The sequence below is a fragment of the Beta vulgaris genome, chromosome 8 (assembly GCF_026745355.1).
Source record: "Beta vulgaris subsp. vulgaris cultivar EL10 chromosome 8, EL10.2, whole genome shotgun sequence".
Taxonomy (NCBI): Eukaryota; Viridiplantae; Streptophyta; class Magnoliopsida; order Caryophyllales; family Amaranthaceae; genus Beta; species Beta vulgaris.
The window spans coordinates 11698665-11715165 of record NC_079209.1 but is presented as its reverse complement, the minus strand read 5'-3'; the positions used below and the strand labels follow the sequence as shown (position 1 = coordinate 11715165).

Genomic DNA, 16501 nt, shown 5'->3' with positions numbered 1-16501 from the left:
GTTTGTGGACTTGATCATGGAGTGTGTTACTACTCCAGTTTTCTCTTTGATGCTTAATGGATCTATGCATGGTTTCTTCAAAGCTAAAAGAGGTTTGAGACGAGGATGTTTCTGTCTAGAAATTAAGGTTAATGGTCTGTACTGAGCAAGTCCTTAAGTCTGAGCAGAGCTGGTAATCAGTTAACCGGAAACCTGCAAAACACAGAAAACTACCCCGGGGGTTGTTCCGGGATCGCCCCTCCGACGCTCAAGTCAGTTGATGATTGAGGTAGAGAGAGAGTCTAGAGTGAGAAACTCAAGTTTGTTAGGTGAGAATTCAATACCTTTGCATTGATGTGACAAGGGGTATTTATAGTAGTGAGAATTCCTAGAAAATGGTGTGCTGGATGGGATAGCTCACCTAGGGATTGGAGATACCCTCTTCAAGAATGATTCCTGTGGGACCCATGGATGCCCAAATGCTTACTAGCCATGCTGTAGTTGGTGGGACCCACGGAGCTTAGTTGCCGGTGCCACATGGCATGAGGTTCTTGGGGGATTTAATGGCCCCAAACATTTAGCCCCACGCCAGGAAGGGGCCGAAGAGCCGTCCGACCGGGTGAAGCCCATTCGTGGCGTAGATTTCTTCTCATGATCAAGTGACCGACCTCCATTGGGGAAGATTGGAGGGGGACCAGGTCGGGCAGGCGTCGACCAGGTCCATGTTGCCAGCAGAGCCAAACTATAGCAGCCCGACCAGGTGCCCAATTGATACCGGGTCGGCACAGTGGAGCTCCCTTGATACCTGGTAGGGAAACCATGAAGGGGAACCTGCTCGGATGATGGGTTGAGCACCCAGGCTGACCGACCAGGGTCCTTGAAAAGTAGACCAACTCGGCTGGGGGGCTAAGGAGCCCCTAGATTGTCCGACCAGGTCCTTAATGAGGAGCCCTGCTCGGACGAAGGGTAGTCTCAAGACTGACCGACCAGGTCCTTGAAGAGGAGACCAGCTCGGCTGGGGGGCTAAGGAGCCCTTAGAATGACCGACCATATCCTTGAAGAGGAGACCAGCTAGGCTAGGAGGCTAAGGAGCCCCTTGATTGACCGACCAGGTTCCTGATGGACGGGTGCTGCTCGGACTGGGGCCAACGAACCCTGGAGAGGCCGACCAGGTATCCTCTAGCACTTGTCAAATTTTGGCCAAGTGAAGGGAACCAGCAGAGACCTGGTCGGGCAAGGGGTAAGGGAGCCCCAAGTCGACCGGGTTCTGGATTGACGGGCGCTGCTCGGACAGGGGCTAACGAGCCCTAGAGAGGCCGACCAGGTATCCTCTAGCACTTGTCAAATTTTGGCCAAGTGAAGGGAACTTGCAGAGACCTGGTCGGGCAAAGGGTAAGGGAGCCCCAAGTTGACCGACCGGGTTCTGGATTGACGGGCGCTGCTCGGACAGGGGCTAACGAGCCCTGGAGAGGCCGACCAGGTATCCTCTAGCACTTGTCAAATTTTGGCCAAGTGAAGGGGAGTTGGGCAGTCATCTAGCCCGACCAGCATCTTTGAGGTGGCTGCTGTCATGGCCGAGCGGGTGTCATTGAGCTGGAAACTAGTGTTTTGCCACATGGCATTTCTCAGCTGGGCAGTTGAGTTGGATGGAACTTCCCAAAAATTTTGACGTTTCATCTTCTATGGGATGTGTCTTTTCGAGGCAGAAATGGTGCCATCTGGAGGCTTTTGATAGGCTTGTGAGGGGACGTGTCCCGAGGCACGCCTATATATTGGTACGGAGAGGAGAGAGAAATCATTTGCGCAATATTCTCCACAAATCTTCCAAACTTTCTCTCTCTAAAAGCTCTCGCTTCTCTCTAAGTTTCCAAGCATTTTCTTCGGTTTCAATCGCCCGACCAGGTACGCTCTTGCTTTTTTAGTTTTCGCTTTTTACTTTTTAATAACCTCGGCCGACTCCCTTGTCTATACAATAATGGGAGAATCGTCCGAGTCGGTGACACCTCCGACCTCACCTCCCTACAATCGGTTCGAGGAGCTGAGGGGGATGGGAATAATGCTGGTGTCAACCCTAATAAGTTGTCCCGACCCCTCGGCCGTTCCCGACGCGGTTCTGCTCCCGAGCCCCTCATCGTCAGTAGAGGAAGAGGCCGAGGGCGCTGTTCCCTTCCCCTGGGAACTGTCCCTGGCCTTTCCTTCCAAAGCCAGTTACTTAGACAAATACATTGCTGATGGTGTAGTGAGGGTGACCATGTCGGATAGCGAAGAAGCGTCTACATCAGGCCGACCGGAGTTCCTGGACCCAGATCCGAAAGGAGGGCCTGGATCTAAGTTTCCTCTTCCTTCGCTGATGAAGGCAATTCTTGAAGACCCGAGGGGGCAAGCGGCGAGATTCCAAATAAGAGACCCCTACATGTTGGTCCGACCAGAGGCCGTTCATACAGTTCTCACTCCTCCCCCAGGCTGTACCGCAGTGTACTACAAGTCTATGGAGATGGGGCTCCGATTTCCGCTAACTCCTTTTGTGAAAGACCTCCTCAATGCTTATAATCTGGCTATAAGTCAGATCTCCCCGAACTCCTGGGGAGGGATTATTGCGGTTCAGACAATATGTGCTATGCTGAGCGTCCGACCAACCATCACCTTATGGTGCAACATGTTTAAACTGGTCGAAATGTCGACCGAAGAGAATGGTCCGGGTTGGTGGTACTTCCAAGCCCGACAGGGTTACAAGGTGGTGCTTGACCTACCTACTTCTCAGAAGGGATTCAGGAGAGAGTTTGCATTTGTGTTTTATGGAGGGGACTGGGGGATCCCCACTGTCCGACCGGATGTCGAACCCAATCATGAGCTTAACTTCAGGGTTCCTGAGATGTCCGAGGAGGAAGCAGTTGCAGCTATTTATATGCAAACTGAAGCCCAAATCGTTCAAGGAGGGGAAGTCTATGTAGCCAGCAACTGGATACCGAGCTGCCGCCTTTTCAAGAACGAGCATCTGCTGTCGGCGGTCGGGCTAAGCCGGACATTCCCCAAGGGTAATCGGCCGAGGGGGTTACTTTACTTGCTTTATGCTTATGTTTACAATTTTTTAACTTGGTTTTTTCTGCAGCTTGTTCTTTAACATATCTCCTTGAATCCGACCCTGACATGGCTGAAAATTTGAACTATGCGGCAATGAGGGCTGCTCAGCTGAAAGCCGAACTGAAGGCTAAGAAGCTCAGCGTCCCCCCTCAACCTAAGGTAAAGGTTTTGGTGATGTGAAACTCTTTGGCCTTTTTGTAGCCGACTAACCCCTTTGCTGTCTTGTAGGATCCTTCGAAGCCCAAGGCCTTGAAGAAAAGGAAGGAAAGGGCTCCTGAGAAGGTTGCCATGACCGCTAAAGCGCTGGCCAAGGCCCAGGCTGAAAAATCAAAGAAGGCCTGGTCGGTGGAAGTCAATAACCCCCAGCCTGAGGTGCATGCTGAACAGACCGAGGGGACTCGGATATCCCTTCACTCGGATGATTTTCGTCCGACGAGCAGCCCTCAATATACTCCGTCCACTCCTCCTGGTCCTAATGGCGACCCTGAAGAGCTCGGCGTGAACTTGTCCAAATCCTTCGCCGACCTGAACATTCGTGAGTTGGACATGCGCTGGACAAATGCGATGGACTCCCTTTATGGCCCTACTGACCAGGAGCATATCAATACTATAAGTGGTCCTCGGGAAACTGACGACCTATTTCGCTGCTGGGTCGAGGTGAGCTTTGATCAGGTTTCTACCCTTTGCTTTTTTGTTGTGAAAATTTTCTAACTGTTTCTACCCTTGTGATTATGTTTCTCCAGATAAAGGCTTGGACTTGCTTGTCAGTGATGGAGGCGAGGGGCTCGGCCTCTGTCCACTTGGTGAAGTAATCTATGGCAACTATTAGAAACTTGCGCTAACCTGATGCTGGGGGAAAGGGGCCGAGTAGATCCATGCTCCATTTGTCGAATGGCAGAACTGCTTGAATGGAAGTGAGAGGGGTGGCTGGGGCTCTGGGGATATCTGAATGGATTTGGCAAGATGGGCATCTATTCACCAGTTCTTGTGCATCTGCCTTGAGAGTAGGCCAGTAGTATCCAGCCCTTAGAGCTTTTCCAGCTATAGTTCTCCCCCCTTGATGGCTGCCAGATGCCCCTTGGTGTATTTCCCTTAGGATGTAGTTTCCTTCCTCGGGAGTTACACACTTCAGAAGTGGGTGCGTGTACGATTTTTTGTAGAGCTGCTCATCGTGCCATAGGAACCAACCTGCTCGGTGCTTGATCCTTTCGGCTTCCTTGGCATCTGCTGGGAGGATTCCCTCCCTTAAATATCCGACCACTTCATCCATCCAAGTAGATGTTCGGTCTAGAATCAACTGTTCTTTGGCATTTATGCTTGGCTGGCGAAGTACCTCCCACATGATGGTCCGAGGAGCTGACCCCTCTGCCGAGCTGGCCATGCGAGCTAGAGCATCGACTTGTTGATTTTCCGACCTGGGTATGTGGCTGATATGGAAATGGGAGAGCTTTTTGATGAACTCTTGGGCTTTGGCCAGGTACATTCTCATGTTATCCTCCTTGGCTTCGTACTCTCCTGAGACCCGACCCACTATAAGTTGAGAGTCTGATCGGGCCTCAATGGCTGTAGCTCCTGCCAAAATGCAAAGCTGAAGTCCTAGGATGAGAGCTTCATATTCTGCTTCATTGTTTGACCCCAGGAATTCGAACTTGATTTCATACTCCATTTTCTCTCCGATCGGGGGTTTGAGCACTAGCCCCGCTCCGCATCCCGACTTGGTGGAGGAACCATCCACATACAATTCCCACTCTTCTCTCTGGCCGACCGGGGGCCGAGTTGTGCATTCAGTTGTAAAATCTGCCAATGCTTGAGCTTTTATGGCTCTTCTGGGTTCATATTCCAAACCAAAATCGGCCAATTGGTCTGCCCAGTCTGTCATCCGACTGGAGTGGTTCCTGCTTTCTATCACCTTAGGAAGGAGTTGTCCGGTGAGGACTTTGATCTGGTGGGCCTGAAAATAAGGTTTCAGCTTTCTACTAGCCATGACGAGGGCAAAGACCATTTTTTCCACCTCGTTGTATTTTGCTTCTGCCCCTCGAAAGGCATGGCTAATGAAGTAGATCGGGTGTTGTGTCCTTTCCCTTTCGGCCACTAGCATGGCACTTAGGGTGTATTTCGATACGGCCAGGTATATGAACAATGTTTCCCCCGGTAAGGGGGACATAAGTTTTGGGAGTGTTGAAAGATCAAGTTTGAGGGAGGTGAAGGCTTGCTCAGCCTCCTCGTCCCAGGTGAACTCTTTTCTCTTAAGGGCCTTGAAGAAGAAGAGGCTCTTATCAGCCGACCGTGATAGGAATCGTCCGAGAGCAGCTAGACAACCGGTTAGGCGCTGCACTTCCCTGACATTCCGAGGGGATTTCATCTCCAGTACTGCTTTTATCTTATCGGGGTTGGCTTCAATACCCCTTTCATCAACCAGAAATCCGAGGCACTTGCCCCCTTTTACCCCAAAGACGCACTTCTTAGGGTTGAGCATCATACGATACTTCCTCAGTGTGCTCAGCGTCTCCCTTAGGTCGGCTGGGTGATCAGAATGGGCCTTGCTTTTGACTATCATGTCGTCAACATATACCTCTATGTTCCGACCCAATTGATCGCTGAAAATTTTGTTGACGGTCCGCTGGTAGGTGGCTCCGACATTTTTCAGTCCGAATGGCATCATTTTGTAGCAATAGACCCCTTAGGGGGTAGTGAAAGCGGTATGAACCCGATCATGTTCTGCCATCGGGATCTGATGATAGCCTGCATTTGCATCCATGAAGCTTAAGAGGGCATAACCAGCCGTGGAATCGACCAGCCTTCAATTTTGGGCAGTGGGTGGTTATCTTTTGGACATGCCTTGTTCAGGTCTGTGAAATCCACACACATGCGCCAAGCCCCGCTCGACTTCTTCATAAGTACTACGTTGGCTAACCGTTCCGAGTACTGGCATTCCTCGATGAATCCTACTTCGAGCAGCTTCTTCACCTCGACCGTCGCAGCCTTTCATCTTTCTGGGCCTTGATGCCTCAGTTTTTGCTTGACTGGTTTGTACCCCTCCTTGATGTTCAGTTCATGGCACATGATTTTGGGGTCAAGACCGGGCATCTCTGAGGCCTCATAGGCGAACACGTCTTGGTATTCCCGGAGCACCTCCACTACCTGTGCTCTTGTTTCTGGGTTTAGGGCCTTGCCCACCCTCACAGTCCGACCGGGCTCTGCCCCGATCTCTACTTCTTCATCTTCCTCAGCTGGCTGAGGTCGTTCATACTGCTTGGGGTTCTCTGTGATGTAGACCCCCAGGTTTTTTGGTGAGCCTTCTCTTTTCCTCTTCTTCGAGTCCTCTTGGACGTCGACTTCAGTTCTGCTCTTCAAGGTGTTAACATAGCATTCTCGCCCGGCCTGCTGATCCCCTTGAATTTTTCCGACCTTCCCCTCATCTGTTTCGAACTGCATGAGGAGTTGGTACGTGGAGATAGCAGCTTTTGTTTTGTTCAGAGTGGGTCGTCCCATTATTATGTTGTATGGTAGGGGAATGTCGACCACTAGGAAGTCGATCGGTAGGCTTCTGCCCTTGCCTTTCTCACCCATCCGAGTGGGGAGCTTTATCGATCCGACAGGCTGGACAGAGTTACCCCCGAAGCCTATGAGTGGCTGGTCGAGTGGTGTGACATCCTTCTCACTGTACTTCAGCTTCTTCAAGCATTCTAGAGTTATGATATCAGCGGATGACCCACTATCAACCAGGACACGCCTTACCCGGGAGTTGGCTACTTTGAGCTCGATGACCAGGGGGCCATCATGGGGTACACTGACTGGCCGACTGGACTCCCTGAATGTCATTATGGGGCAGTCCGACCGGCTTGGCTTGACCTCTAGCACTTGGTGCTTGAGGTTTTGGAGGTGGGCTTTCCTAGCTCGACCGGTTAGGCCTCCTGAGGCGAAGCCACCTGCGATGACTCCAATGAAACCCTCCGTATCCCCACTATTGGACTGACCGACCTTCTGTTTCCCTTCTCTCGCTTGTGTGCTTGAGATAGCGGTTCAGCTTGCCCTGGTCAGCCAGGTTATCCAATCCTTTCTTCAGCTCTCTACAATCTTTTGTGGTATGACCACATTCTCGGTGGTACTCACACCACTGGCTTTTGTCTCTTCGGTAGGCTGAAGTCCTGATGGGTGGGGATTGGGTAGCATGGATTTATGTTTGATGTCCAGGTAGATCTCTCTCCGATTTTTGTTAAAACGAGGGTCGTTTCCATGATCTGTAAATCTATCCGACCTACCGCCCGTTTTTTGCTGTTTGGGCTGACATCTGTTGCTGCCTTCTTCCTTTCTCTTCTTACTACCTTCTTCCGAATGACGGCAGATATCTGCCGCTTGGATGAATCTCTGGGCCTTAGCCATGGCCTCGGAAAAAGTTTTGACTTCACTTTCTGCCAATGTCCATCTGAGCCGGCCAGGCTGCAATCCGGACATGAGAGCAGCAAACGCCACAGCATCCTGGAGGTCGGATACTTTCAAGGATTCTTATTGAACCTTTTATGTAGTCGGCTAGACTTTCGTTTTTCTCCTGTTTGACTCCCATGAGATGTAAACTCGTCTTCTTTTGCCTCTTTCCGGCCACAAATTGATGGGTAAACATGTCCTCGAGTACCGCGAAATCGGTGATGATTCCGGCTGGCAGCTCTTGGAACCAGTTTAGCGTGAGCCCCTTCAGAGTGGTGGGGAAGAATCGACACCATGTGGCCTCGCAACTGGTCTGTACACTCATCTGGGCCTTGTATGTGGCCATATGATCTTCTAGGTCGGTTAGGCCCGCAAATTGCTCGATCAACGGTGTTATAACTTTCCCTTGGGAAGGGGTGTCAATGATCTCTCGACTGAATGGGGTCATGAACTTTAAGCTTCCATTGCCCAGTTTTAGAGGTTTGGACTGCGCCGAGTCGCCTTACCCTTCTCGCTGAGCTGCCTTGCGATCTAAGAACTGACGGGCATCATACCCCTGACTGCGACGCTTCTCGTTAAGAATGTTCCTAGCATCCTCCGGCTTGCGACTAGGATTTCCCCTTGGCGACCTGGAGACGTGAGTCTCTTCTCTTCGGAGGGCAGTTTCCCGATGGGCCGACCTCTCCCCAGGTGGAGGGCGCTCATCTTGCCGAGAGGGTGCCCTGTGAGACCGACCAGGTTCTCGACCTACTGACCTTTGCCGGTTAGCCTGGCCCTGATTGTGTTCTTCCCTGTAAGATTGTCTTGGGACATTGTTGTCGCGTTGCTGGAGGTTGAGTTGATTCTGACCTTGTCCTTGTTGGAGGGTGGTCAGCATCTGCGTGATGCTTTGTTGCAGGGTTTGTTGCAGCTGGGCTGCTATGAGTGCTATATCAGCTGTGAGTATGGGTTGGGGGTCAACATGTTGTATTTCCCGAGAGGGGGATGGCTGCTGTTCTTGAGAGAGTTCTAAGTTAGGGTCCAGTGTATGAACTGAGGGGGATCGAGTTCGTGCAGATCTCCTCTGTTGGGATGAAGGTTCCCTCTCGGTTCGTTGGGGTTGGGCAGACTGTTTGTTACGGGCGTTCTTGGATGGTGCCATAGCTGACTAGCACTGAGGTTAAGTCCTGCTGAGTAGCTAATCAACTTTTTGAGTGGTGGCGAAGTAACTTTCTGTACTATCCCCACAGACGGCGCCAAACTGTTTCTGTCTAGAAATTAAGGTTAATGGTCTGGCTGAGCAAGTCCTTAAGTCTGAGCAGAGCTGGTAATCAGTTCACCGGAAACCTGCAAAACACAAAAAACTACCCCGGGGGTTGTTCCGGGATCGCCCCTCCGACGCTCAAGTCAGTTGATGATTGAGGTGAGAGAGTCTAGAGTGAGAAACTCAAGTTTGTTAGGTGAGAATTCAATACCTTTGCATTGATGTGACAAGGGGTATTTATAGTAGTGAGAATTCCTAGAAAATGGTGTGTTGGATGGGACAGCTCACCTAGGGATTGGAGATACCCTCTTCAAGAATGATTCCTGTGGGACCCATGGATCCCCAAATGCTTACTAGCCATGCTGTAGTTGGTGGGACCCACGGAGCTTAGGTGCTGGTGCCACATGGCATGAGGTTCTTGGGGGATTTAATGGGCCCAAACAGAGGAGATCCTATGTTTCCTCTTCTCTTGTTATATGTAAGTAGTATATATCTAGAAGCCTGCAGAAAATGAGTGAACTTCCTCAATATAATTAGTTTCATCCAAGGTGTAAAAATGTCAAACTTAGTCACGTACATGTGTTTGCTGATGATCTGACCATATGTTGTAAACGTGACTATGCTTCCATATATCTTATGATTCAAACTTTCAAGCTATTTTCTAATTCCTCTGGGTTAGTGGCAAACAAGCAGAAGTCTTCCATTCATTGTCATGGTATGCAAGATGAGGATGTGAATAGGGTTGTTGATGCTTCTGGTTTTATTAGGAGTAATTTACCTTTTAAATAACCGGGTGTCCCTATAAGCTCTAGAAGGATATCTACTGCTCAGTGTGGTGTCGTGGTTGATAAAATGACAGTTAGGCTTAAGGTATGGAGCACTAGGAGCCTATCTTACACAACTAGTGTATAGTTGATTAATTCAGTGCTGCTAAGTTTGCATATGTATTGGTCTCAGATCTTTATTTTACTAGAAGTGTGCTGCGTGACATAGTGAAGATCTGTAGATCTTACTTGTGGAGTGGTCAGGCTTTTAGCTCTAAGTCTGGTAATATAGCCTAGAGCAAGCTATGTTATGACAAGAAAGCGGGAGGGTTAGGCTTAGAGATGTATTTATTTGGAACACTACAAATATGGGAAGGTATGTGGCTACCAAACAAGACAATGTTTGGATAAAATGGATTAACTCAGTCTATTTACCTTAGCATGATTGATGGGATTACCATCCAAGAGTTACTGCTAGCTGGTACTGGGAATAAATTTGTGAGACAAAGGAAAGATTGAAGCATGTTTATTCTCAAGTTGAGTTATGTGCTATGACTACCTATTATGTGAAGCAAGTTTATGAAAAGCTTACTGGTACAAGGCCATTGATGCATTGGGGAAGCTTGGTGTGGAATAGACTTAACACTCCCAGGCATAGATTTATTGGATCGCTTGCAATTTACTCTAGGATACAGACAACAGAGAAGTTGACTAAAATAAGTGTTAGAAACTCTGATGCTTGTTTGATTTGTGGGCAGGGGTCTGAAGATCATGCTCATTTGTTTTTTGCTTGTCAGTATAATAGGCCTTGTCTTACGCTTGTGAAGCAGTGGCTGGGGATTCATTCTTCTTCATATAGCTTGCAGTAATTGTTTAGAGGCATAAGTCACGGCAAAAGTTCGAAGTTTAGGAAACAAGTGTATCTAGCAGCTTTGCTAGTATCTCCGTATTTTATTTGGTGTTATAGGAATAAGGGCTACTAGAAACTTTTCAGTTCCTGTAGTCAATCAGACTGTTTCTAGGTTGGAATAAGATATTAGAGGGAGAACTAATGCAGTTATGCCACAAAAAGTTAGTGGGAGAGATCTTGTTTGGCTTAGAACTTTGTAAGTTGGTTGTGTTTTTGCTAGCTTTCCCTTTAAGGAAGGATCCAACGTAGTTGGTTCGTTCCGCTTTGGGTTTAGCTTTGGGTGTAATCCGATTTTATGAGCAATAAAATTCTTACTTAATTAGCAAAAAAAAAAAAAAAAAACAAGAAGAAAGAGAAACGGAAGTTGGGTGGAGGAGAGGGAAATAATAGTGCGCAGGAGAGAGAAATGAGAGTTGGTAGAGGAGTGGAGCATAGGAGATAGAAAATATAAATTGAGGGAAAAATGTGATAGTCTTAGTAGAATAACTAATACTTTCTCCGGTACACTAGTAGAAAAAAGTCATTTGCTATTTAAAAAGGGTTGCGGTTTTGAGCTTGACTGCAGCCTTTCACGGAAGGGTTGTGGTTTTCACCCCAACCGCAACCCTCTTTTTATTTTTTGATCTATGTCTTTCCCTATTATAAACTGCGCTGGAATATTTTGTTTGCCTCCATCCTAAATTCACTCCGTCTCCTCTCTACTATAAGCGAAAGTTAAGCCCTAACCCACCGCACGCACCACCACCACCCACCGCTCACCTCCGGCCAGCGAGCAGCACACCTTACGAGCAGCATTAGGTGCACCTCTCCCCTCCCTTTCATTGCGCATAAAAAGAAACTAACTCTCTTCAAGTTGCGGACCACCACACCTCACCTACGCACCACCCACTGCGCACCACCCCCAATGGTCAAGACGCCCACCTCCGGGCCACCCACTGCACGCAAACTCCTCTCTCCTCCCCTCATTACGAAAACCGTCACCACACCCACCTGAGCGCCACCCAATGGCACTCCACTCACCTCCTCTCACGCAGCAGCGCGCCACTACCCGGGCCAGCGACCATCGTACGCATTCGTAGCTAGGTGAATTTTGCAATTAGTTTATAAATTAGGTTAAATTTAATTATTGTGATTTAAGAGGTTAAATTTTTTTTGGAGGTTATAAACTTACAATAGAGTTATAGGAGGTTAAATTGTTGGATTTTTGTAATTTGAAACTAGTGAATTGTTGTGATTTTGGGATTTTTATGATAGTTTGAATCATTTGATGAGCTACATTAGCTATTAACTTAGTTGAATGCGAACATATTTCATTTATAATTTGTTAATAGTTTAAATTAATGAGAAAAGTTAGTTGTAATGTGTTTCAATGTGGGTGAGATATGATATATATATATATATATATATATATATATATATATATATATATATAGTTGGGATCCGTTGAAAACAGCTCTTAATCTGAAAACTGAAAACACGGGTAACTTTTAACCCCTTTAGGGTAACTTTTAACACTTTTAGGGTAACTTTTGCCGATTTTGGGGTAACTTTATTATATTAAGGGTAGTTCTATATATTTCAAGGGTAACTTTATTTATTATAAGAGTAACTATTACCACTTTTAGGGTAACTTTTACCATTTTTAGGATAACTTTTACTACTTTAAAGATAACTTTATTATGTTAAGGCCTTAAGGTAACTTTATACTAAGAGTAGCTTTGAATTTTTTTACAGTAACTAGCTTTTAGAATTATTAAAGTAACTTTTATTACAGTAACTAATAACTTTAGCTATTGATACTTTTTTTCCAATACTGCCATCTTCTTCCTCAACCTGCATCTTCTTCCTATTTCTTTGCCAAACTTTGTGTGTTTCAACAACAACGGCAATAGAACTCAAGTATACCCATCAATTTATCAACAACCTCTTACCTTATGTTCCCAATGCAGATTATCCATGTTTGATTTTAAAAATCAATATTAATCAACAACAGTAACATCCTTATGAGAGGATCCGAATTGAAAGGAAGAACAGAAGCTAGGGTATTGGGAAACAAGTATCTCTAGAATGTTTGGAGAGATTTTAAGGATGTTGGAGATGGCTGACGAGTCGACTCGGAATGAATCGGAAGAAGAGGATTGTGGTGCCATCGGTGAAAATAAACTTAGAAATCAGAAGGAGGTCGTACTTGAAAGGTTTTCGACGAGCGTAGACTATGATTGAATCTTTGGTTGAAGATGGAGGTGTTGATGATGGTGGCGCTCGGTGTTTTTCTGCCATTGATGAAGGAGGAAAGAGAAAAAAAATGGAAGGGGTCAAATGTGGGTTGGATCTTTAGAGGAGAGAGAGAGAGGTGGATTTTTATGAACAGATCAGAGGGAGAGTGTCAGCGTTGGATAAAGGAAATTGAGAATATAAGCCGCACGATCAAAATCAACGATCCAGATGTCTTGTTTTCAGTTTTCATATTAAGAGTTGTTTTCACAAGATCTTGTTCCTATATATATATATATATATATATATATATATATATATATATATATTTGTTATAATAATATGTAATTTGCAATTACTATATGCTATTTTTTTGTTGGTTTTATGTGTCTTAGATATTAGCATATTGGAAGCGACAAATGAACTAGGAGATAGTGCAGAGTATATATAAAGATCGATCTCCATATTAGTTGTTATTGGTATGTATTTATGATAAAGACAATTCATTATATCTTCCTTTATTGTGTATATATGTATATTAATTCAATTCATGTGTATGCATATTTTTCCTATGAGATCAGATGCAAACAATTTAATTAAGCTATGAAATGTAAAAGTCATATGATATGAATCATCATCATCAATCATATGCCTAGATATCCGTTCAAGACTTACTCATAATGAGTAAGTCTTGAATAGTTCCCTGTTTGGGATTGTCCCTGGACGTTTGATCTCACTTATGTGGTGAATGCATGTCTTTTTGTCAATTCTAAGGAATGTAATAGAGTACATCGTAAAAATTATAACAATATTTAGAGCGATTAAATTATACTCCCTCTGTCCTTAAATAAAGTGTCCATTTTTTCATTATTTATGTTTGTCTTAAATAGATTTTCCATTTTCTTATTTGGTATGGGTCCACCAATTAAAATATTATTTTGCTTTCAACTTTTATGATATCAACTACTTTTCCATATGACCCTACATTCTCTCTCCTTAAGAAATAATTCATAAAAAGTATATAAACTTCTATATTTAATTATGATTTAATACAACTAAGGTCCTACACATAATTTTTTTTAATACTTCTACCCAAATGAAATGGACATTCAATTTAGAAATGGAGGTAGTACATCGTAAAAATTACTCCATTCGTTTCCTAAAGATCTTCCCACTTACTGTTCCTACAAATACCAAGGAAAATCAAGTTGTGTGGGGCATGGTGTGAGTAAAGTAGGAGAGAGAAAGGGGTTAAGATAAATAAACAAATAAAAAGGGGTTGAAGTAGGAGAGAGAAAGAGAGTAAAATTGAATTAATAATGTAATGGTGGATCATATGATAGTGACATGAGAGGGTAAATAGGGAAATTTGTTTTGCCAAATAAGGAATAAAGCAAAAGAGGAAAGATCTTCTAGAAACACTCTTAAACGGAAAGAGGAAAAATCTTTAGAAAACGGAGGGAGTATAGCAATAAAAAGTGTTACATTATAAATTTATAATTTCGTCTGTCACATAGCTTACATTGGTTGTGGTCACGAGTAACAACCATGTGTTTCCACCTGACTATTAAATAAGTAATGTATTAGTAGTTGTCTAGTTGATTAGGTGGTTTTTTTCTTAAACAAGGTAAGTTCTTTAATGAAATGAAGGGATGAGTAGGAATTATAAATCTATAATAATCCTTTCTACTCTCATTCGGTAGTTCGTCACTATCTAGCCTCGTAGAAGTCAATACCTATCCCCTTAAAAAAAGATACCAATATCCAAATACCTAACATCCCCTCAAACAATATCAATATCCAAATACCTAACATCCGATGATTTATTTAGAGTGATTAAATAATACATTGTAAAAATTATAGCAATAAAAAGTGTTACATTATAAATTTATAATCTCGTCTGTCAGACTGTCACATAGCTTTCATTGCTTGAGGTGACGAGTAACAACCATGTATTTCCACCTGACTATTGAATAAGTAATGTATTAGTAAATTTATAATGGGTTTCACTAAACTTTTCTGGTGTATGTAGTTTAGTAAACTTTTTTGTTTTTGTTTCGGATTTAGGGGGTGTTTGGTATGAATACCGTAAACGGAATGGAAAAGATTTTGATAAGGAGGGGAAAGGGTAATAATAAGTGTTACCCTTATTAGTTGTTTGGTATCCTAATGGAATAGAAACAAATATAACCCACTCCCTTTCCTCTTGTTTGAGGAGTGAAACGTTATTTGTTTCCTTAGGTTTTTGAGTGGAAACAACTTGGGGGATGTGTTTCCCTCAAGTAACGATAATTGTTACTTTACACACTAACCAAACAAGTAGAAACGGATTTTGTTATTTGATTCCGTTTCTTTTGTGAAAAAACATGATACCAAACATCAGTCCTTTAGGTTCAAGTTAATTAAAAAGGTACTATATAACTTCTGCATCCATATTATGTAATATATACGCACTCTCTTTAAAGATAATAAAATCGTTCCTTTGCATGTTGATGTAGCTAACACATTGTTAGTGAACCATGTTAATTATTGTATCAATTATTTTGTAATTATACGTTGCTTTATTGCATTCGTTATAACATATCACATATATAAAGTGTTAAACAGGTCCGCCCAAATCCAACACGTCTAAAAAACGAGTTGGGTTAGGTCAAAGATTTTTGATCCGTTTAATTAAACGAGTCGAGTAAGGGTCATGGCCTCATGGCCCATGGGGAGCCAACCAGCTAAGTTGTGAACCCATCATGAATTTCGATGGGAGCCGAGCATTTGCCAGCTCTACTGGTACATACTACATAAGACTATAGTTAAAGATTCAATGTTGCATTCACGATCTTTTTATTGGGTATTTCTTGTCCAGCCATGTGAATTTCAACTAATTATTGGACTTGAGTAATATCTCGAGTTATTTGATAATATAAAATAAACGATTTTTTAATCAGGTAATTCTGAGGTTTTGTTTTTTAAATTTACCAGGCATCATCTTGTTTTCAAACATGCACCTGGTGTCCATGTGGATTTAATAAAATTGTCAATAAAAGTCCTTAATGATGACGTTAGCTCATCCTAATCAATTTTTTTTCCTTCTCCAATACTCCCTCCGTTTCCTAAAAATCTTCCCTCTTTCCATTTAGGTGCATTTTCAAAATATCTTACCTCTTTTACTTTATTCCTTATTTGGAATTTTTTTTCCTTTTTACCCTCTCGTGTCCCAATCATATGGTCCACCATTACATTATTAATTCAATTTTGAGAACTTATTGTGTCGGACTCGTCCGACGCAATATTCTTGTCGGACGACTTCAGTTAGAAGCACTTGTGCTTCAGTTAGACTTACTTGGGTTTCAGTTGGTCTTTATTTTATTTTTTTTCAGGTAGTTTTCATTTTGTTTTCAGTTAGTCTTCTTTTTTTTTTTCAGTTGGTTTTTGTGCTTCAGTTAGACTTACTTTGGGTTTCAGTTGGTCTTTATTCTTTTTCAGGTAGTCTTCATTTTTTTTCAGGTAGTCTTCATTTTTTTTCAGGTAGTCTTCGTTTTTTTTCAGGTAGTCCATTATTTCTTTTAGTTGGCCTATTATTTCTTTCAGTTGGTCCATTTTTTGTTTCAGTTGGTCCATTATTTGTTTCAGTTGGTATACATATTACGAAACAAAGTCAACTGAAACAAAAGTCTACAAAACAAAGTCCTGAACAAAACAAAGTCAACTGAAAATGGAAATGTCCAACTGTAATGGATATAGTAACTGAAATGGAAAATAGTCCAACTGAAAATGGAAAATACCAACTGAAAGAATAAATGGGGAAGATGCCAAGAAGATCTGATTTTCTGGCATGGCTCTAGTCTTCTTTTCTCCTCTTTGATGTACTCGAAAATACATAAAACACGA

General features: G+C 43.9%; 1 protein-coding gene across 1 annotated transcript; it reads right to left on the bottom strand.

Moving 5' to 3' along the window:
- Positions 1–3898: 3898 nt before the first annotated feature.
- LOC104882874 (uncharacterized) lies at positions 3899–5617 on the bottom strand. The gene has a single exon (XM_010667290.2). It carries the CDS (start codon positions 5615–5617, stop codon positions 3899–3901), a length of 1719 nt encoding a protein of 572 aa, XP_010665592.2.
- Between the last annotated feature and the right edge of the window lie 10884 nt (positions 5618–16501).